At 49.0% G+C, this 22019-nt stretch overlaps 1 protein-coding gene across 5 annotated transcripts in view; it reads right to left on the reverse strand.

Moving 5' to 3' along the window:
- Positions 1-22019, reverse strand: part of Aldh1l1 (aldehyde dehydrogenase 1 family member L1) — a 57537-nt gene continuing 35518 nt past the window's right edge. For all 5 annotated transcript variants that reach the window (XM_085840311.1, XM_085840307.1, XM_085840308.1 and 2 more), the window contains 10 exons: positions 20899-20969; positions 18269-18374; positions 15635-15722; positions 9698-9791; positions 8274-8373; positions 7205-7303; positions 4515-4680; positions 2161-2266; positions 788-987; positions 1-287 (listed from right to left, as the gene is read on the reverse strand). In XM_085840311.1, the coding sequence (XP_085696437.1) occupies positions 232-287; positions 788-987; positions 2161-2266; positions 4515-4680; positions 7205-7303; positions 8274-8373; positions 9698-9791; positions 15635-15722; positions 18269-18374; positions 20899-20969 (1086 nt within the window). In that variant the 3' untranslated portion in view covers positions 1-231. The remainder of the gene's footprint in view (positions 288-787; positions 988-2160; positions 2267-4514; positions 4681-7204; positions 7304-8273; positions 8374-9697; positions 9792-15634; positions 15723-18268; positions 18375-20898; positions 20970-22019) is intronic.

Raw genomic sequence — 22019 nt, forward strand, 5'->3', positions numbered from 1 at the left:
TGCAGATGACCTCTGCTCACAATTTTTATTCATGGGGGACATGAATGCTCACTCCACTTGGAGCCACTTCCAATTGTTCAGAGGGTGTCCTGTCACCAGCAGGGGTCCAGGCCAAGAGCTTCAGCAGCTGAAAGGAGCAGTGCTGGGGACAGGAAGGTGCTAAGTCACCAGGCAGGGTCAGTGCTCCCTGAGGCCAACAGGGTACAGGAGAAGTATCACAGAGACTTGGCTTCAGTACTCAAAAGTCACAGTCTTGATCCGCAGGTACTCATTCAGGGCCGCCTCTCCTGCAAGATAGCACCCACTGTTGGGATACCTTATGGGTGTGCAGGGGACCCCTCCGGGGAACACACCTGTGGGTAGCCTGGCTCTCTCTACAGATGAGAAACCAAGCCCTGGGGAAATCATGCACCCGACCCAGGCCATCCCTGTAGTAAGCTGTGGGCTTGGGCACCAGTGCAGGCAGGAGAATGATCTGGGGCAACCATTCTAGAACCTTCCCTACTATATTGATGGTAGAGGAAGTGGTATGGATGCCCTACTGGCTATTGGGCAAGAAGTTATCCTCCTGTCTTCCTGTGACTAGAACATGTTATACATACATATCCTTTCCACTGCTGTCTCAGCAAGTACATCAGTCCCAAGAGTGTCCCCTCCCACCTAGAACTGACCAGCCACCAGCTGTCTTGATCAGTGTGACACCCCAGTATTGGGGACAAGACTTGGCCCTTGGTGGCCTTTGACAGGTGTTTGCTGGAAAGTAGTCCCACAGACAGGGTTTGGTTACCCAGGTCTTTGCCAAATCCAGACTGCTTGAATCCTCCAAAAGGTGCAGCCACGTCAGTCTTGTTGTATGTGTTGACAAACACAGTGCCCGCCTGCAGTTTGTCACTGACATACAGGGCCTTGTTGATATCCCGAGTGAAGACACCAGAGGCCAGGCCAAATTCTGTAGCATTGGCCCGAGACAGCACTGCATCCACATCCCTGTGGGGGAAATCCAAGAGCTCCCTGAGAGATGCTCAGAGCGTCCGTTTTTGGACTGGGGACAAGGCAAGATCAGAATCTGCCTCCACAAAGTTCCTAACTCCCTTGATTCCCACCCATGAGATTCTAAAAGGAAAAAAACAAAACAAACAAGCAAACAAAAATAACTGCAGAGGCCAGAGCAAGACTGGAGGAGAAGCAGCAGGCAGTAGAACAGAAGTCAGAAGTGAGAGGCACTTCACAGAGCAGATCTGGGCATGCGCCCTCATGCAGGGATGGAGCCCAGAAAAGCAGCTTAGGGCAGAAGTGGACTGAGCATTCAGCAGACATCAGACCAAAGAGCTATGGTTGTGCCAGTTTGGCAAAGACAGTGAAATCTGTCTACTACAGTCAGCACGGTGATTGTAGTCATACAGTGACCATTGGTTGGAAAAGGGGAAGAGGAAGGTGTCAGTTTGCCTAAAAAAATTAGCAAGAAAAAAAAAAAGGCATGAAAGGTCAAATGTGCCCAAAGATATTTAGTTCCTCTACTGTGAGTGGATCCCTCCTTCTCTTTAACCTGATGGCCTCAATGACTGCTGGGCTGAGGAGTGCACTCTGAAGCTAGCTCCCAAGGATTCTTGCTACCTCCAGTTGGTTTCTGTGCGACCTAGGCTCCAGGCCAGTGACCTGAGCTCCCCAAGGCTGCCATGGAGGCTCTCGGAGCCCAGGTGAGTGAGCACAGCTTCCTCCTTTGTACCAGGAAAATACAGATGTGGCATGGAGCAGAGACAAGCTCACTCCATCCAGCCGACCCGAAGCTCATTCGTGAGTAAGACCCAAGCTATCCCAGGCCACTTGGGTAGGGTCAATTGACTACTCATAGGACACCATGAGAACTGGACCTGGTAGGCTGTATGTAATGCCAGAGAGATGCAGGGCAGACCAAGGGAAGCAGGGACATGAGAGGATATTGGCTTTTGCTCATCTGGGCCTGGAGGTCATCCTGGCCCAGGGAAGGGGAGGCAAAAGGAAGCCAGAACCTCTTTTGTGTTTTAAGAGGCAGGCAGCCCAGGCATGGTACACAGGTTCTCCACTGACTCCATCTCCTCCTCATGGACCATCTCTTACAGCTCATGTCAAGACTCCATGTACACAGAGGAAAAGCCTGGAGAGGCATGGTGGATCACATACCCATTAGCAAACCGAGAGATGATCATGATGGGCCCGAAGGACTCCTCCTTAGCGATGTACATGTGGTCCTCCACCTCTGTGAAAACGGTTGGCTGAAAGAAGAAGCCTGTAGGGAGACAGTGGCCCGATGCATGTCAGAGGTGTAAGTCCCTGACTGTCTCTTTCCTGCCCTGGCCAGGGACTGGCTCACACGGCATTCTGTTCATTCTGGTTCTAACAGCTGCACTATAGACCAAGCACTTCATCCTCTCCCTTCCAGTAAAAATGGCCAAAAAGAGTCACCCCTGATCTGTCCTGCTCTTGACTGGGTTCTAGGAAACTCTCCACCCTCCAGTTCAGAGAGCAGATGTGTTGCCCCTATGTTCCTGGGGGCTACACTGGCTCTGTTGGGTCCCTATCCCTGCTCTGTGAAAAATACTTGCCATCTGCCCCCTGCTAGGGCTTGCCACACTGTCCCCAGACTTAAGGAACTTCCCACTTCAGTGATACAGGGATGTTTGTGCTTGAATGCCACTTGAGCCAAATAACAAGCTGTTCTCTGGGTGGGATGCTGGGGAGTTGTCTGTCAAACTGAGGCGCAGCCAATACAGATGACAGAAGATGAGAAGCATTAAGAGAGAATGCAAAAATGGTGGCTGGGGGTCAAGGGCAAGTCACACTGTTCACAAACGAGACCACAGAGCCAGTCAGGGAACTTGTCCCTGAAGCAGGCGGGTACTGCTGGGTATCAAAACCAACCCAAGAGTTCTCAGAGGGTGAATAAACAAGGGATCAATGGCTGACTCTCCAGGACGCTCAGCAGGATGAGGTGCAGGAGAGCCAAAACATAAATGAGATGCCAGATTTAACAGAACCAGGAGAGAATTAAAATCAAGGGGTCAGAGCGGGGTGTGTGTCCTCTCTTCCCCTTCTTCTTTCCATCTGCTAAGGAGAGCCTTCTCTGTGCAGGGTTCTGTATAGAGTATAAAAGGCAGATAGCAAAAGCAGGCAGGATGTGGAACTGTGGTGCCCTGGGTAAGCAGCACAAGACTCCATCCATGTGACTTCTGCTTTCCTGGTTTGGGTGGCTAGAAGTGAGAGTGGATTCCAGAGAAGCAGGTGTACCTGGAGTCAGACACTGTGCTGGTTTCAATGAGAAAGACCCCCACAGGCTCATGTATTTGAATGCTTGGTTCTTAGTTAGTGGAAATGCTTGGGAAGGATTAGGAGGTGTGACCTTGTTGAAGGAGGTGTGTGTTTGGGGGCAGCTCACACCAATCAAAAGCTCACACCAGTCCCAGTTAGCTCTCCCTGCCTTATAGTTTTTGTCTCAATATGTGAGCTCGCAGTTACTGCTTCAGTGCCATAACTGCCCACAGCAATGCTATCTTCCATGATGGTCATGGACTCACCCCTTGAAACTGTAAACCCAATAAATTCTTCTGCACATTGTGTTTGTTGGGCATGGTGTCTTTGCCGCAAAAGCAAAGCAGCTAAGACAGGCAAGATGACTGATAAAGCCATGTGCCTGGGACCATCAGGTGGAAGTATCTAACTAGTGTTGGCTGTGTGCAGATGGGTGGCCTGAGCCATGTATGTGTCTGTGAAGATCTGCACCATCTCAAGGATTGCCTGCTCCAGGCTAAGGCTCACTCCCAGCTAAGGGCAGCTGACCAACACTGGAGGGACACTGTGGAGTTTCTACCTGTTGCCTAGCTGTTTCCTCTGCACTAAAACACTCCCTGGAGGGAGGAGAGAGGAGGGAGGAGGGAGGAGGGAGGAGGGAGGAGGGAGGAGGGAAGGGGTGAGGGTGGCTCATAGCAAGTAAATGACACAAGCTGGGAGTCGAACGTCACCCAGGCTCTGATGCAGCTGCCTTTGAACCATTCATGTCTCTATAAATGATACCAATAAACTCACTGGATCACTAAGCTAGACATCAGTGGTCCATCTTTTTTTTTGGTCAGTCCCTGGTGCTCTATCTGGGGTGAGTAGGCATTAGTTCACGCCTCTCCAGAAGTCATGCAATGTCACAAAACAACTGGTTGAAAGAGAAACCGAAATGGGAGGACTTTGAAATCTTAGAGGAGACGGCCACCATGAATGGAGTGTCGGCAACAGCAACTCCCTGCACAGCAGACTATGCCAGCACTAGGGAATGTTCTGGAGCCTCACCTTCTCAGTCCCAGACCTGGGTCCAGAGAGTGACCAGACAGCCAAAGCCCATTATGTCCAAGATCTGACTCTGAGCTGCAGGCCTGAATCCTGACCACACCAGTACTTGGCCCTTGGCTATATCCAGTCAGGGCTGGAAACCAGAGGCCTAGTGTTTGCTGCCTCAGTTTACCCAAGTGAGCTGGAGAACTCTGACTGACCTGGCCTTGGGACTTGGTTCCCACCACAGACCAGTGTGGCCCCTTCCTTCACACCACGTTGGCAATACTCCACCAGCTTCCTCAGGTGGGCCTCATGGTTCTGCGGGCCATGGTTGGTATCTCTGTCCAGGGGGTTGCCGATTTTCATCTTCCCCACTTCCTCCACCTGCAGAAAGTCCTCAGGTCAGGTCCTGCTCAACACTACCACAGTGTTCTGTGACGGTCAGCACTAGGACACCTCCAATCTTTGCGGTTTTGTACTGACCGCAGATCCTGGAAGAACATGTGGAAGCCATTTCCCAGCTAACGTGGCTTTCCCAGCCTGACTTCAAACCTATCTCCTGCAGCAGTCTCAGTGACAGAGAGGGCAGACACTGAAAAAAGAGAACGGTTCTGAGGATCAAGTCTACCAATCTCTGCCTTCATTTTCCTGTTTCAACAAATACCTTTGAGAGTGGCCTCTCCAAGGAAGCCTTCCCTCTGCCTCAGGCAGCTTTGAGTCTAGGCTTTGTGACTTAGAGATGCTTCCTAGGGTATCATCAGGGAGTCACAGAGAAGGTGATCTAATGGCTCTGGGGCTTGGGACAACAGGGGGACAGAAAATGAATCATGGGCTGCAGAGATGGCTCATGAGTTAAAGCACCAGCTGCTCTTCCAGAGGATCAGGGATTGGTTCCCAGACACAGAGGCTCATAACCATCTATAACTCCAGATCCAGGGGAGTCCATGCCTTCTGACATCTGCAGACACCAAGCATGTTGTGTACATACACACATGAAGGAGATACATGTATAAAAAATGAGTCAGGATGTAAGATTAAGAAAGGATACATGGACTGGAGAGATGACTCAGCCATTAAAGGCTAGGTTCACAACCAAAAATATGAGGAACACAGGTGATCAGAATTAGAGGCCAACAAGACAGAGCTCTGGGAGAGTGGCTCCAGACCCTTTCTAGTATGGCCTGGCTCCCAGGCTCTTGCCCTGGAGTCTCCAGGTCACACAGAATCATCTCCAGCCTCTTTAGTTCAGGGCTTACCCCAGTCAGGATGGACTGCGAGCCAGGTAATCTCACTAGCGGGTTGTGTGTCATTTGTTAAGTAGCACAGCTGCCCAGTCCTTCCTGTCTTTGTTGCCTTTCATACTGAGATCCATTCCTGACTACTATGGTTTGGTATTAGATTATCCTCCCGAGGCCCATGTGTTCAAGGCTGGGGGACTGTTGGGATGTGGTGGGACCTTTAGGAGACAGGACATAGCAGAGGGGAGTGAGATCACTGGAGTTGTTCCCTTGAAGGGGATATTTGGATCCTGGCCCTTCCTCTCTTCTCTCAGAGCCATGAGGTTAGTGTTTTCTGCTCTGCTCTGAACTCCCTACCATGATACTATGCCTTACCACAGGCCCAGTGCAACTGGGCCAAGGGACCATGCACTCTGAAACTGTGAGTAAGAACAAACCTTTCTTCCATATGAATCATTTATCTCTGGCACTCGATTACACAGACCTTCCCCTAGGAAATGCTTCTAAGTAGCAATGTCACCCTATCCTTTCCTCAGGGTGTCCTAGCCACAGTGTATGCAAAGTGACAGGCTTGCTGCCTCTCCGCATCCCTGTACATATCTGTTAGGTTCCTGCCTGATCTTCAGGATCTAAGATAGGCTTTCAGTTGTCACCGGGACACCTCCTGCCTCAGGTGCCATCACCTTGGCACTGTTGTCTAGACTTTGAAGATGGGTGGTGGCTCTGGCTGGGCCGACCTGTGCCCTTGCATAACTTCATCCTAACAGCTGGAGTTTCTCCCTCTCTGGGTTTATGTTAGAAAAGTGTCATTCTACAGCTGTCAACCTCACATGAGGAAGCTGGTCATAAGCCAATCCACAGAGAAATCCCGAAGTCAGGCATTGAAAGCATCCCTTGCTGGGACTCAGGCTCACTGACAGAGCAATAATCTCAGTAGCTGAGGCCCTGAGCTCCATTCTAGCACCACAAACAAACAACAAGCAAACAAGATGTGTCTATGGGGCCAAGAAGACCCATTTGTTCCCAAAGCCATTGTTGGCCCTTTGAGGTTTGTTAAATCAGCCAGTAACTCAAGTGGGAGCTACTTTTTAGTACCTGCCAGGTCCCCAGAGGTGCTGGCAGGCTGCTGCTGTTAGCCTTGGGAGCCAGCAGAAGCTGCCCTCCTCACCCCATGGCCAGCTTGCGGCAACCACTGCTCAACATTGTGGGCTGGGGGCAGAGCCTGGCCTCTTGACTCTGGGCACCTGCGCAGGGTACTTCCTGCTCCAGGGATGCTGCTAGGGGTTTCTGAGGCCATGTGTCCTTTCTCCCCTCTCCTTTGCCCTCTCCTCTCCTGCTCCCTCCTATGGCTTCACCTAAGGAGGGCAGTTCCATGAATCTTGTACCCCTGGTCCTCATCCTAGCCTCCATTACTGGAGAATGTGTCTTCTTTGTGGTGGTGGTGATGAGAATGGAACCCAAAAGTCCCGGTAAGCACTAGGCCACTGGGACACCCTCAGCCCACAGGCCCTTTTGGTTATGTCAATTTGAGCTGAAGTCTCAAGAGAGTTCCCCAGGGATCCTCTGAACCGATGGTGGTACCCAATGAGAGGAGCCCAGCCACTCCTCTGGGTACCACCGCCTTTCCTGCAGCCTGCCCCCTCCAGCTCAGACTCTAGCCTTGAACTTACCACTTTCTGCACAAACTGGTCGTGGATGGAGTCCTCCACAAAGAGCCGGCCTGCTGCAATGCAGTTCTCCCCTTTGTTGAAGAAAACAGAGCTCATGCCCTTTGGAGAAGGACAGAAATGCCAGATCATGGATCTCCTCAGTCAGTGCTTCTGCCCTAGTGCCTATCAGGACTGCTATTTCTTCTCAGGGAAGAGGGGTTGTGCCTGCATCCTGCCTTCCTCCCACACATGGATCAGGCTTGATCAGCACTGGACACACATGTCCTGTGTGACCCTCAGCTGTGGAGGCAAGAGGTGGCAGGGGGAAATGAGGATACGGGTCACGTGGTAAAAGGAAGCCATAGAGGCCTCACCCTCACTGCCACATAACAATGCTAGTCACACAAACAATAGAGAACAGTATGGGGTGAGTGGTGACTGGGTGACCCAAAAGGTACCAGGTTCTCTTGGGACCAGGCTACATGCATAGCCTGAGGACAAGGCTGAGGGGACAGCTCTGGTTCCGGGGAAGCCCTTGCAAGAGTACAGGAAACCCATCAGGACACACTAGGAGCTGAGAAGCCTATATATAGCAGGAGGCCAGGGATGTAGTCACTGTCTTAAGTCCTTAGTCACCACAGATGGGTACTTCCTTGGCCCTATGCAGATGGGGTATGTTGAGGCCTGGCCCATGGCTATCCAGAGCTTAGGTGGAGACCCTGAGCATGTATGCACGGGGTCACTGGCAGACTGGTGGCTGTCAGCAGGGTCATGTCCAAGAGATCCAGGGATACTTTGCTTTCCATCAATGCCATGAGAGGCAGCCTGCTCATGTTACCAATCCATGCATCTAGCTCAACGGTATGACAGTTAGGACATGCTGGGAACACACTGTGGGAACATCCTTGCCCCAAGGATGCTTCTCACTATGCCACTTATACTTGTGGTGACATCATGGATGGTTGTACAGCTTAGGCTAACCATAGATGCTGAGAGATGCTGCGCTCCCATCTCTCTGCCTCTACCCTGACGCCTCCTACTTCTTTCTTCCATATGTTCCCATCTCTCTCTACCCCAGGCCCAGCCTCACCATCTGCACAGCTTTGTTGAGGTCACAGTCAGCAAAGATGATAAGGGGTGACTTTCCACCCAGCTCCAGGGAGACCTTCTTCACATTACTCAGGGCACAGCTGGAAGGAACAGAGGGGGCAGAGCTAATGTCAGGTGGCCCAGAGCACAGGGGCTTGCAGGCAGAGTACAAGGCAAGTCCAGGGTGTGTTAGATTCCAAAGAGCCACCAGACACTATCCCTGTGCCTACAATCCACTCCACCTCTTACCACTGGGCCTGCTCCTATTCCCCTAACACCTGGCCCAGGTGCAGCCTTTCATATTCACAGATGTCATTCTCCCCTCCACTCTGTCCCCATTCATAGGGTCCTTTTCTGACCCTCCTATATAAAATCCTCACCTCCCTGTGTATCTGTCAGATGCTGGGCTCCACATTCTGTTTATGAATGACTCTGTCTGTGAGAAGACATGCCTCCCTACAGTAGCATGCACTAGTCTGGTTCTTATGACATCCCAGTGCCTAACACGCAGCTGGTGCTCCGGGAATGTGGATTGAGTATGTCCTAAAGAGAATGATCCCTCAGCTGGAGTAGTACTGGAGTAGCTGTGGCCAGAGAGCTGTGTTGGCCAGATAGGGATGTCTCAGGGTTTTAGTGACCAAGCAGAAAGATGTTAGGAATTACAGACATGTGTCCATGGGCAAGAGTCATACTTCAGCCATGCCACTTAAAGTAAGTACCAAACATGGCCTGAGAGAACAGGTCTTCTGGTTCTAGACCACCCAAGGGTATGGGCTCCCCTGCCCCAGCACTGCCCACATATGACTCAGAGCAGCCATGTATGTACCAAAGCCCGCAGGTGTTGAGGCTCCTTATGGACAATATGCACAGAAGCTGTATTCATCCTCTGGTACCCACAGCTCTCTGTACATGATGCCTAACACAATGTGAGCATGGTATGAATACTTGTACTAGCTAGGTAAATATAAGGTTGGACATGTTCAGCACAGGCAAAATTGACTTTCCAAATATTTCTAATCTGCAGCTGTTTGAATCTGCCATGGATACAGAAAACCAACTGTAATAGATTCCACTTAATCTAATGTATCTAAAATATCGCCAGGTCGGTTTGTATCAATATAAAAGCTATGGATGAGTACATATTAGTATGTGTTGAGTTTTTAAAATCAATGTCTAGTTCATACTCATGGCAATCTCAAGTCAGATCTGCTGACTTCTACGCTGCTGGGGTTAGGAGATAGCATGGTACCAGAACCCTGCTGGTCTGTGTGGCCTCCACTGAGCCTCTCAAGGGCTTATGGAAAACTCTGAATCTTTATTAGCATGCTGGGGTTGGCTATACCCACCAAAACCTAACAAGCAGGACCCAGCTTGTGGGGTTACCATCTCTATACCCAGATACCATGGCTCATGTGACCCACCTACCTTTTCATGATATGTTTTCCCACCTCCGTGGAGCCTGTGAACCCTATTTTCCTCACATCAGGGTGGTCTGAGAGTCTCTGGCCAACCAGCGAGCCTGTGGTTAGGATAGGTGAGAAAGTCAAGGAGACCTCTGGGGTCTGGGAAAGGCAGCCACCTGTCCCTCACATGTCCACCAGAGGATGCTACACCATGTAGGTATGCCATGTCAGGACTCATGGGATTTGCCCTATTATGGGATGAAATATGTTCCTCCAAATTAAAACCCTGAAGTACTAACCCCATTGCCTCTGAATGTGAGTGCACCAGGAGGCAGGGTCTCTAACGGAGTCATAGAATGGACTCTACCCTATGTGACTGGTGTCCTAATAAAAATAAAGAAAATCAGGATACAGATCTATACAGGGAGATGGCTATGTGAGGCACAGATACAATGTCGTCTTCACAGCAGGGAGTGAGGCATCAGGGGATGCAATTCTGACAACTCTGCTCCTGGGCTTTTGTCCCTCACGGCTGCCACCATAGCTGTCTGATGAGGAAGCCCCAGGCTCAACACTTCATCATGGCGGTACCAGAAACCTCACTCTGCATCAAGTGTGGAAATCAAAGGTGAGTGGCCTAAAACTCAGTGACTTTCAAATTTCAGGGTCAACACTGACTGTGGTCCATGGAGAACACCATGGATTCAAAAGTCCCACCCTTGGGGTGCTGAGAGTCTTGCCATGTCTATTTGTACTACCGAGCTCCAGCCTGCCCCATAAAACACCTCTCTCCTTCATATCCCTCAGCCTAGTCTGTGGCCAAGTCCTTGGTGTTTCTCTGGTCAGTGAGACCATAGGGAGGGTTGCTGCTTTTTCTCAGGATCATCAGAAACCCCTCTCCAACCCCCCTCACCCCAGTTCTTTCTTGATTTGGTTTCTGCAATCATGGTTTGTTCTTTTCCCTGATCATTCCTTCCCTTCTCTGTCTTTTATGCAACCTTCAAACACCCAGGGCTAGCTAGCCCTAGGCTCACACGTCTCAGTTTACAGGGCTTCCTCAGCTGATCATGGCCAGATCTCCAAAGGCCACCCTTAGATACGTCATCTCCTAAATATGCATCACCCGCCAAACTCTCTGGAATTAGAACCATCTCTCGTCCTCAGCTTACTCAGCCTTGTGTGCTCGGATGGTTTCAGGCCTCTCAAATCCAATGCCTTTGAAGTGGTGCTTTAAATCTTTCCCAGCCCTGGTCCCTGCATCCAATCCCAGGGTAAACTGGTTACTCCATACAGCTAGCTTAGTCGAGAGGAGAACCTGGGAGCTGCTGGCCTCAAAGTTAATTCCATTTTGACACGACTGTTAAATCACTGCTTTGTGGAGAAAGTTTTGCAAAGATGTATGTGACAGGGGACTTATATCCAAAATATGCAAAAGTATTTAAAAAAAAAAACAGTACATTTAAGAAAACAAATGAGTTATCTGAAACCAGGAAAAGATCTGCAGAGATGCTTCTCCAGCTATAAAGCAAGCAAGCCAGCATGAAAAACAATAACAGCGCTCCTGGCAAGGCCTTTCTGTGTAGCCCAGGGTTTCAAATTTGAAGTCAACTGTAGTGACAGTTTTGGAGTTTTGGCTTCTTTGAAAAACACAGAAATATTATGGGAATATGTTTTTGTTTTAATCCCAGGTGTGGGATAAGGTCTGCATCAGATGCCCACAGCAGCTGACTATGATTTGCCTCGTTCTCTAGCAGGAGTGTGATTTTGCCAGCTGCAGTTAGTTTCTGTGATTGTGTGACATTTAGAATTCTGGGGACTTTTGAGAGGGTATGTAAATGCCAGGGCCTCAAGAGGCAGGGTTGTTGGTTGTTTGCTGTTGTTGGTCACGGTTTGTTTAGTAGTCATGCTCACAAAGGAAGCAAGAAAAGGAAGAAATTAGATATCCTGACAGTGAAGATCAAACTTGTCCCAAGGAACCTGACACCCCTAATCAGCAGGAAGTGGTGTAATGATAATGCTGCCCCCTTTCCTTTCTCTCCATTTTTCACTCCTATCTAGTGTTAGGGGTTGAAAGGGTAGAAAAGGGTAAAGAAGGATGGAAGAAGGAAGAACCCACAAAGTAGACACAGTCTAGCTACAGTAAGCCTCCTGGCTCGGCCTACCAAGTACTGAGACTACAGTTTGTGCTGTCCTACCTACTTCAGCAGCATGTGCCATCAGGGAAATGTGACTTTGCCACTGCCACCCTGTCACTGATACATGCTGTGTACTTTGATGGTAACATAGGCAATGAGAAACTTCGTGAACAACAGTCTTTAAAAACACATTTGACAAGTTCTGAAGTTGCTCTGTGTTTATAGGTTCAAAGAGAAGTGGAGATTGCAATTGTCTCATACTTAAGAATAAGACAAACACAACACAATAGATCCAGTGAAATAGCTCAATGGATAAAGTGCCTGCTGGCAAGCCTCAACACCTGAGGGAAACTCCTGGACACCTGAGGGAAACTCCTGGAACGCATGTGGTACAAGGAGAGAAACGACTCCCTCATACTCCTCTCTGACACACAGCATTTTACTAGCAGGGCTGTCCACTTGGCAAATATGGCTGCGGGGTTGGGAATCTCTTCTTCACCAGGCCCTTTGTAAAGGAGCACTCCAGAACATCTTGTACCTGCTCTGCTTCCTCACAGGAGAGACTTTTACCAGCAGGAAAGCTGTCCATAAGAACAGAGAACATCAACACTCTAGAAAGGAACCAGCAAGAAACACTCAGCCTTAAGGGCACTCAAGAACAGAGGTTTGAGGGTGAGCAACTTAGAAGGAGCAGAGGCTCCAGGAGACAATAAGATAACCTGAGGGTCATATGATCCCCAAGAGCAGGATGAGGGAGAAGCCCTTCAAACTTCAAATGCTAGCATTAACAATTATCCCTTCACAGGCTGGAGACATGACTCAGCAGTGGAGAACACTGGTTGCTTTCCCAGAGGACCTGGCTTTGATTCCCAGCATCCACCTGGGTGTCTCACAATGGCCTGTGACTTCAGCTTCAGGGGAATACAAAGCTGCTAACCTCCTTGGGCACCTTCACTCATGTGCATACACCCTTCCACACATAATATAAAATAATAAACTAAATCTTTAAAAAAAATCATTCAAAGGGCTTGAAGTTGTAGAATGTCATGGAGTACTGTCAAAAAATGATGAGCAGGGGCTAGAGACATGATTAGTGGTTAAGCGCACTAGCCGACCCAGGTCTGATTCCTAGCACCCATGATGGCTCACAACCATCTGTAACTCCAGGTCCAGTGGATTTGATGCCCTCCTCTGACCTTCTTGGGTACCAGGTATGCACATGGTACACCAACACATATGCAAAAAACCCTATATGCATATGTGTGTATACACATATATGTACTCACACATATGTGATAATGAGCACCTGAGCTAAACAGCTAAGTGACATTGGCAGAGGCAGAATGATTAACAGCAGCCAGAGAAATCCAGTCAGTGAGCTTTATTGAGACTGCTGTCCTGGCAGGGGGCTGTGGCTACCAGGCTCCAGCTCAACCCTCAGAGAAATGATAATAAAGCTACAGACTTTGGGGAAAGAGATTTCATTGAAAGTATCCAATGAAGTCACTAGACAGGCAAGCAAAGAAAAAACAAGCTTTGAAAAGGGAGGAGAAACAGTATTCAAAGTTGCTACAAAATATTACTTGCTTAAAATGCTTACTTTTAGAAAAAAGGAAAGAAGAAAAGGAAAAGAGAGAAAGAAAGAAAAGGGCAAATTAAGAAACAACTGAAGTGCTTCACAAAGGAAGGGCTGGCAGTCAACTGAGCAAAGCTCAGGAGGGAAGCCAGCAGGACATGTTAAAACTAAAGCAAGGGCTCAGCATCAGATAGGAGGTGACAGAAGAACCAGTGAACAGAGGGCAAAGGGGTTGAAAAAATGGCCAGAGCCTCTGGGGCAAGCAGGGCACTGTTAGCTGTAGCAATACACATGTCATAGAAGTGTTGAGAGGAGAGGAGAAGGAAAGGTGCAAACAACCGTGCTGAAGATGGCCCAAAGTTTGAGAACAACACTAATCCGTGCATCTAAGAAGCTGGAAGAGTTTCTAATGGACACAATGAAATCCACATACTGACACACAGGGCAGAAATGAAGAAGAAAACAGTGAGGGAGGAATGACCTGTCAGATAGACAGAAACCAGAGGCCAGAAGGCACATGATGTGACAGTAAAAGCACATGAGGTGACACAGGAAGGCATGTGGGGTGACATAGGGACAGCATGTGGGACAAGATGGGATGGCACATAGAGTAACATGCTGAAAATGCAGCAAAAAGCAGTTTTACCTTAGCGAAGCATCTAGGTCTTCAAAAAATGGAGGAAAATAAGGACATCGTCCCACAGATAACTGAGGTTTGTGGAGAGTAGAAGAAATACTGAAGGAAGCTCTCAGAGATGAAAGCAAGTGATCTAGAATCAGTATCTAACAGTAGTCAGAATCCATGAAGTGTGTGTGTGTGTGTGTGTGTGAAGAATCAAGAACATGGCTAGTCAAGCAATGTGACACCCACTTCATTTCCCTTTCATCTTTTAACTGATTTAAAAAGCAACCATATATGACAGCTGCACAGTTTCTTTGCATTACCTAAAACAGGTAAAAATGTAACAGCTTGGACACCAATAACAGAGGGGAGGAGCAAGCCAGAGAAAGGGGATGGCAGTCAGAGGCTCAGATCCACCATGAGACCAGGAAAGAGGGGACAGATAAGAACTGTGGAAGATAGCCCCCTCTTCCAACTTCAGTAGCAGACACAAAATGATACAAAGTAATCTCAGTAGCTACACTACTACAATTAGTTGCTACATAACTGCACCTACACTACTACAATTAGTTGCCACATAACTGCACCGATGATACATATGTACAGACACAAAAGGTAAAAGCACAAAAGGAGGTCTCAAGCTACATAAAGTAATATTTCTGTTTGCCCAGAGTCAGTGTAAAATAGATTTTCACAAAATAAGGAGTAAGTGATAAGTCCTAGAGAAGATGCTAAGAAGAATAAAAAGCACACGATGGCCTAGAGAGCTGGCTAACTAGTGAGTTCCAAGGCAGCCAGGACTACACAATGAGACCTTGTCTCAAAGCAAAAGGAAAAATAAATACACAAATCTTAACTTTTAAAAACGTCTTAAAGAAAAAGTGTAACAATACACATATGTGTGTATGTACTTATATGCATGTATACACATACATACATACACACACATACATGGCCAAAAAAATCACTATTAAAAAGCTAAAATGTCAGACAGGTAAAATGGCTCAAACCTATAGTTCCAGTATTCAAGACCCTGAGGCAGGAGGATCACTTGAGTCCAAGAGTTTGAGACCATCTTTAGTAACACAGCAAGATTCCATATTAAAAAATTAAACTATGACACCATTCAATAAAGCAGTAAAAGAGAGAGTGACAGAAGACAGGAAGTAAAAGGTAAAATGACAAATCCAACTATGGCAAAACGACATTAAATATAAATGGATTAAACCAGCTATTAAAAAGCAAAGAACAGGCCCAGAGAGATAGTTCAGCAATTAAGAATACTTGCTGCTCAGAAGGACCTCACTTTGATTCCTAGTACCTACATGGTGGCTTACAATGATCTGCAACTCCAGTTATAAGGGATCCAGCACTCCCTTTGGGCCTCTACAGGTACTGCACACACATGTTGCATAGCATACATGCAGGTAAACATTCATACACAAAACATCTGAGAGCATCTGAGGAGTTATCTGAATGTCATGATCCTTCAAGCCACTGTGTCTCCCCAGGGTGTAGCCTCCTTAACCACAGGCTGGTCATGGCCACTGCCCTTCCCATACTGCTTGGGCCATGTGTGTATCTAGATGCTCCGAGCCCCAGCCCTTACCTCACCCCAGTCCTTACCAGATCCTGGGAGGATGTTGACCACACCCTTGGGAATGCCAGCCTTCAGTGTCAGCTCTGCAAACTTCAAGGCTGTGAGTGGGGTCACCTGAATGGAGAACAGGGTAGGAGTCTGTGGAGGATTTGGATGCAGAGTGCATCCAGATCTCCCTTCACAGCCTCCTCTCTTTGTACCCCAAGAAGCTCGCTTTCTGAAGCAGGAAGTAGCAGCAGTGCCTGGAGCAGCAGGAAGACCATGCGGAGGCCATGTTCATGGCCAACCATAGGCACTGACCACACAGCTAGCATCCCCAACATCTCTCAGGGAGAATTAGGTCTTGTAAGCCCCCACTATCCTGAACTCTCCCTCTGGTGCTCCTCAGCCAGCCCTGGATCCCTTTCTACCCCATGCTCATGTCTACCCAGTGTGTTTGAACTTAATCATGGAAGCAGCAGTGTTCAATGGGACTGGCTAGCAGGTCTATCCACAATGGCTCAACTTCCCCAACCAGGTGACCCTCAGCAGTCCCTTAGCAGGAGACCAGCTTCAGCTCAGAAAACTGCTGGTGTCGGTCTAGAGAAGAAGCCTCTGGTGGAACTGTACCGAGGAGCACAAGGGCTCTGGTGACCAGCTCTCCATGCCTATGTGTAACTCTGAGTATTGCTCCATTTCTGGAAACCAAAGGGAGGCCACTTCCCCCTCCCCTGGCTCCTATAAACTGCTGGGTTGGTGGTTTCTTCCAGTCAAGGTTAGGTCATTTCATACCCCACAGTGCCTTGGCTGTGATTCTGGGGCCTCAGTCCTTGTTAGGACCAAGTGTTCTGCACGAGGACAGGGATGACCTGAGCCAAGACAATGACCATGACCCTCCAGCAGCACTGGCTTGGCAGAAAATTAAAGTCTACCTCAGAAGATTTTTGTCAAGCTTAAATAAGCTGGTACGTGCAAACTGACAATTTTTTTCAGTGTGTTAGGGAGGATCCTGTCTCAAAAAAACCAAAAGTAAATAAAAATTATATAAATAAATATAATAATAAATAAAATAATAAATAAACACAATTAACTCGAGAAAAAAAAACAAGGTAAGGCAGTTGTGGGGATCTGGCCTTTGTGTGTGAGGGGGGAGTATTTGGGGAACCCTGGCCTAAGGTACCTGTAGCCCTGGGCTCCATGCTCAGTACAGAGTAAACTGTGTGTGCTGGCCCCTGCCTGGAATGCCAGCACTCAGCAGCTGGGAAGAGGAGCTAAAGATCTTTCTCATCAATATAGCAAGTAGGAGCCAGTCTTGGGGAAAGGAGACCCTCTAAAAAATAAAATTAGAAAAAAAAAAAAAAGGAATGAAGAAATAGAGCCAGATGGGAGCTTGCTCGAGCTGGAGTGTGTGTGTGTGTGTGTGTGTGTGTGTGTGTGTATTTGTGTGTCTGTATATGTGTGTTTGTCTGAATGCGAATCTGGAACTGTAGACAGTTGGCAGTGGCTTGAGGTGGGTGCTGGGAACTCGGGACCCCTGGAGTAGCAGCAAACTTCCTAACTTGCTCTTCTACCTCAGCCCAACCATCCTTTCTTTTTCCCTCTGATATTTTATTTTCAGAAAACAAGTTTATCAGTTTTTCTGACCCAATTGCAATCAATCTTCTTAAACAAATCACTATGAAAAGGTATTTCCAGGGATAAAATACAAATGGAAATTTTAACTGCTCAATTGCTGTTCTATTTCTGCATTTAGTTTGAGGAATAAGGAAAAAAAACAACAACAACAACAACAGAAGGCATTAAAATACTGAAGGAGCGTGACTCTGGCACAGTCTAGAATCCTCTTTGGGTTTTGTGCTGCTGCCTTCCAGACTAACGTGCTTCAAAGCCTGCCACTCTAAAGATGGGACCTTGTGCCCAGTTCCTCCTGTGCAAGAGGCAAGCAGTGGATGATTGGTGATCCGTGCACACGTGAGACTGAGGCTGGCTTTGTTGTCAGTGCCCCTGAAACCCCACCTCTACTCTCTTATCATCTGTAGCTCCTTGCTGAGGGCTGGAAGGTTCCTAAATCTTGTTAGCCATACCACCTCCTTCTGGGGCCATGGTTCTCAACCTTCCTAATGCACGGCCCTTTAAGACAGTTCCTTATGTTTTGATGATGCTCAACCATAAAATGACTTTTATTACTACTTCATAACTGTAATTTTGCTACTATTATGAATCATAATGTAAATATCTGACATGAGACCCCTGTGAAAGGGTTGCTCAACCCTTAAAGGGTCTGTGACCCACAGGTTGAGAACCACTGCTCTAGAACTTCTGATCTCTGAAACCAGATGAGAGACAAGGAACCAAGTTTACTGATAGCATTGGCCTGCCCTGAGCATGGGACAGACAAGAGACAGAAAACAAGATCCAGGGAGTGGATTCAGAATGGCAGTAGAAACCCTGTCCTCTGAGTGGTGGCATATGCCAACACAATGTCCAGGGCTCCATTACTGGTAGCTGGACAGCCTTCTCAGCCAACTAGCTCTGATCCCCCTTATGTGTCTCTCTTATCATAAGCTGGCCTTTGAGGCACAGCTCCTCAGTGAGCGGTATGGGCGAAGGGACCTTTGTCTCTTGATGTGTTTCCCATTCCCTTCCTGGGACACAGCCTGGTCCAGAGAATGTGTACTCACCTGGGCAGGCTTGATCACCACGGTGTTCCCAGCAGCCAGGCAGGCTGCTGTCTTCCAGGACAGCATCATTAAGGGATAGTTCCAGGGGATGACAATGCCACAGACCCTGCAAACAAAAGCAGGGGGCCTTTGTCCCTTTTCAGACAGGCTGAACCAGAGTGAACCTGCCAACTTCAGCCCCTCACCCAGGACTGGCTGCCACTGTCAAAGCCAGGCTTTCCAGGAAAGGCAATGGACCTGGGGAGCCAGCCCATGCCTCCAGTGCTGCAGTGCAGCCTGGCTGGGATGGAGGTTGGTGTCTGAGGGGAACTCTCTAGGGAGGAAGAGAGGTAAGGGTGGGTACAGTGACCAGACACTGTTGTGGAGGCCTGGCAGAACATCTGGCTCAGTGTAGGAGCTTCACATTCACACATGGGTATGGTAGTGTAGACTCAGGGGTAGGTGGGCAGTAGGTATGCAGACCACAGCCTAATCCTGTGTGGCTCTGCCTCTCTTGACTCCTGTGTCACCATCACTACTATCAGGGGACCAGAAAGGAAGTTTCTTAGTTGGGCCCAGGTATTGAGAGAGCACAGTCAGAGAGGCCAGTGGACAGGATGACTGTGAGGCATCTCAAAGGAGGCATGGTAAGTATCAGCCAGTCCCTGTGTGGATAAAGGTCCATCAAGAGCCTGTGCATCACCCTGGGAGTGGTAGAATACAAGGGGGTCAGGATGCTGCACCCCTCTGTCCAACCTACACCCAGCATAGTAGAGGGTCTGGGTGGGTAGCAGAGAGCAGAGCTTGAAGCTGCTGGGTGCTGGTCATGGGGATTTAGGAGAGCCAAAGGAGGAAAGTGTCAGAAGAGTCCCCTTGCTACAGGGTGAATTGGGTCCCCTCCCCAAACTCACACCTCCAGAATCCCAAAGGGAATGGGACATGGCCATGGAGACAGAGGTCAGGGTGACAGTGCTGTAAGAAATGCCAAGGGCTGTCAGCAGCCACTAGCATGCCGTGCAAACGTGGATCACACATGTCCCCATATGCTGAAGGGTTCCTGGCTGCCCGGAGGCAGGCAGCTTCCTGTGCTGTGTGCTTCTGCTGAGCTGTGGTGAGCCACAGGCCTGAAGCCACGGGGCAAGGCAGCCATGTGCCTCAGCCTTATTTGTGTGTCGATATTGACAGTGTGTGCACAGATGTCAGCTACAGCTTCCTCTCCTAGGATATTTACAGCCAGAGGCTGCTCTCCTACAGAGACCCCAGCCCCTACTGAGACTAGTTAAACCTGCTGCCTTATTCAGCTGCATATAATGACCCATCTCCTAGATTCAGATATATAAAATAAATACACTGAGTTTCTGGTTTGCCATTGATTGGCCTGTCTCCATCAAAGAAGAAGGCTCACCCAATCCCAGCATATCTGTATGTGTGTTGCCATTTCTTAGTTCCCTGTTACCCCAGTTAGGTCAATCCCTAAGTCATGCAGGTCATGGCAATTCCTAGTGGCCACGCTTGGTAGAAAGCCTCTTGTCTTTGATTTACCCATGATACTAACTGTCCTATAGTGTCTGAATACTCTCTCTCTCTCTCTCTCTCTCTCTCTCTCTCCCTCCATGCCTCCCTTCCTCCATGCCTCCCTCCCTCCATGCCTCCCTCCCTCCATGCCTCCCTTCCTCCATGCCTCCCTCCCTCCATGCCTCCCTCCATCCATCCCTCTTCCCTCCCATTTAGGGACTTCAGGAGACTGTGTTAAGACCATGGCAGTTTAAGTATTTTTGATAGAACTCCTGCTCCTATAGAACTGCATGCAGGCTCCTAAGTTCCCCCTACACCTGTGAGGGATTTGCCATGTCTGTGACACAGGATTCTGAATGCTTATGGCTAAGATATTCATCCCAGTATGCTTTCTCTCTTCTGCTGAGCCCTGAGGCCTCCTGTGGGGGAGACTAGGTGACCAGTTTTGCCCTGCAATCTGCCTTTGCACTTCCCCTACTGAACTCTGCCCTGCACTGTCACTGGTTAACCTTGGCTCTAACTTTGGGGAGTATCTGGGAATGGAGTAGGGAAGCCATTCCCTGAATGTGGGTGGCAGCATCCACAAGGCTGGGGGCCTGGATGGAGCAATCGGTAGAGCACAGGGCTGCTCATACATATGCATCATCAGCAGGACCATCCATGACATCAGACTCCAGAGTCACGCCAGCACCTCTCCAGGGAAATTCCAGGCCTTCGGCTGTGCCATGTGTGGCTCTTGTTCTGAGCCTTCCAGCTTCTCAGACTGGGTGGCTGTCACCCAGCTTGCAGGTGGCCATCTGGCTATGGAGCCTCTGAGGGTGGAGGCCAACCCCACTGGTCTTTTAATTAGAGGTATATTCTGCTGGCTCACTCTTCTGGCTAACACTGACTCATTCGTAATGGACGCAGTTGTTCTACAATCATTTTGGATGCAGCCCCCCTGTTTACTGTCATGGCTCTGACAGTTACTGTGCACTTAAATAATGGCACAGTGACCACAGCAGTGCTGGACAGAGTGGGTACTTTAGATATGAACAGCATAGCCATTCATGGGTATATGCAGAGTATGTTACAAAGCTGCAGGCTGGCATATGGTATCCCAGAACACACCAGCACACCCGTGCCTTGTCACTCACCCAACAGGTTCCTTCTTGGTCAAGGTCAGGTTGCGGTTGGGTCTAGCCTGGTTGATGGGGATGGTGGCACCCTAGAAGAAGCACAGCAGCGTCACCAGGGTAGGGTGGGGCTAGTCCCATCCTTGGTCAGCCAATCCCTGTAGGAGACCCGGGAGAAACAGGGTCTTGTTTAGGCACTGATTGTTAAATGAGGAACTGGTTAGGAGGCCAAAGTCGCCAGCTTTCACTAGACAGGGATGTGGCAGGAGTTGAGAGGTATCAGGCTGGATGAGCAGTGGGAGCAAAGCAACAGCTTTATTTCAGCACAGCTCTTGGACAGGAGGCTAGTCCTGAAAGAGACAAGGCCTCATGCTCTGATATCTGGGCAAAGAAAAAATGAGGAGACCCCTGGAGGAGGCCATGCTGCCCCTAGAGCAATTAGTGCTGAGGTGGCCCAGGGGGCCCGGGATGAGGTGGCTCCAGAGAAGACACAAGGAAGCAGAATGTGGGTGGTGATGGCTTCCCTCCTCTCACATGGGCATCATTGCTTCATAGTTCTCAGCTCCTAATGGGGAGGGGGAGCCTCGAGCCTTCCTCTCTCTGGGGAACCTTCTAAGGCTGAGTGCTTGATCTCAAGGCAGGGTATATGCAAGCTCTAGCTTCTCACAGGGGACCTTAGGAGGTGGGAGGATCCCTCATATAGCATTCCACAGTTATATGACAGAGCCAGAGACCCAAAGCTCACAGATGGCATTGTCCCTGGGTACTGGAGGCCTTGTGAGGATCGTGGAGAGAGGCCCTTGCCTGTAGCCAGCGCAGACACATGCCCTGAAAGCACCAGACCTGGACTTCAGCAACCTGTGAGTGGTCCTGGCAACAGGCCCACCTTAGAGACTCAAGATAAGGCCCACCCATCAAACGCATTTGTCATAGTTGGGTTTTGAGTGTCCCCCAAAGGCCTACATGCAAATGGCTTGTTACCCAGAAGGGCATTGCTGGGAGGTAGGGGAACCCTTAAGAGGAGGGTGTGGAGGTTAGGTCTTGGGAGTGTGCTTCAAGGAGCTACTCAAACTCCAGTCTAACCTGCTTTGATGTGAGCAGGTTTGCTCTGCCACTCACTCTTGTATTATGCATCCCCAGAC

Source organism: Mus caroli, unplaced genomic scaffold (genome assembly GCF_978045245.1).
Source record: "Mus caroli unplaced genomic scaffold, Mus_caroli_1 scaffold_7, whole genome shotgun sequence".
Lineage (NCBI taxonomy): Eukaryota > Metazoa > Chordata > Mammalia > Rodentia > Muridae > Mus > Mus caroli.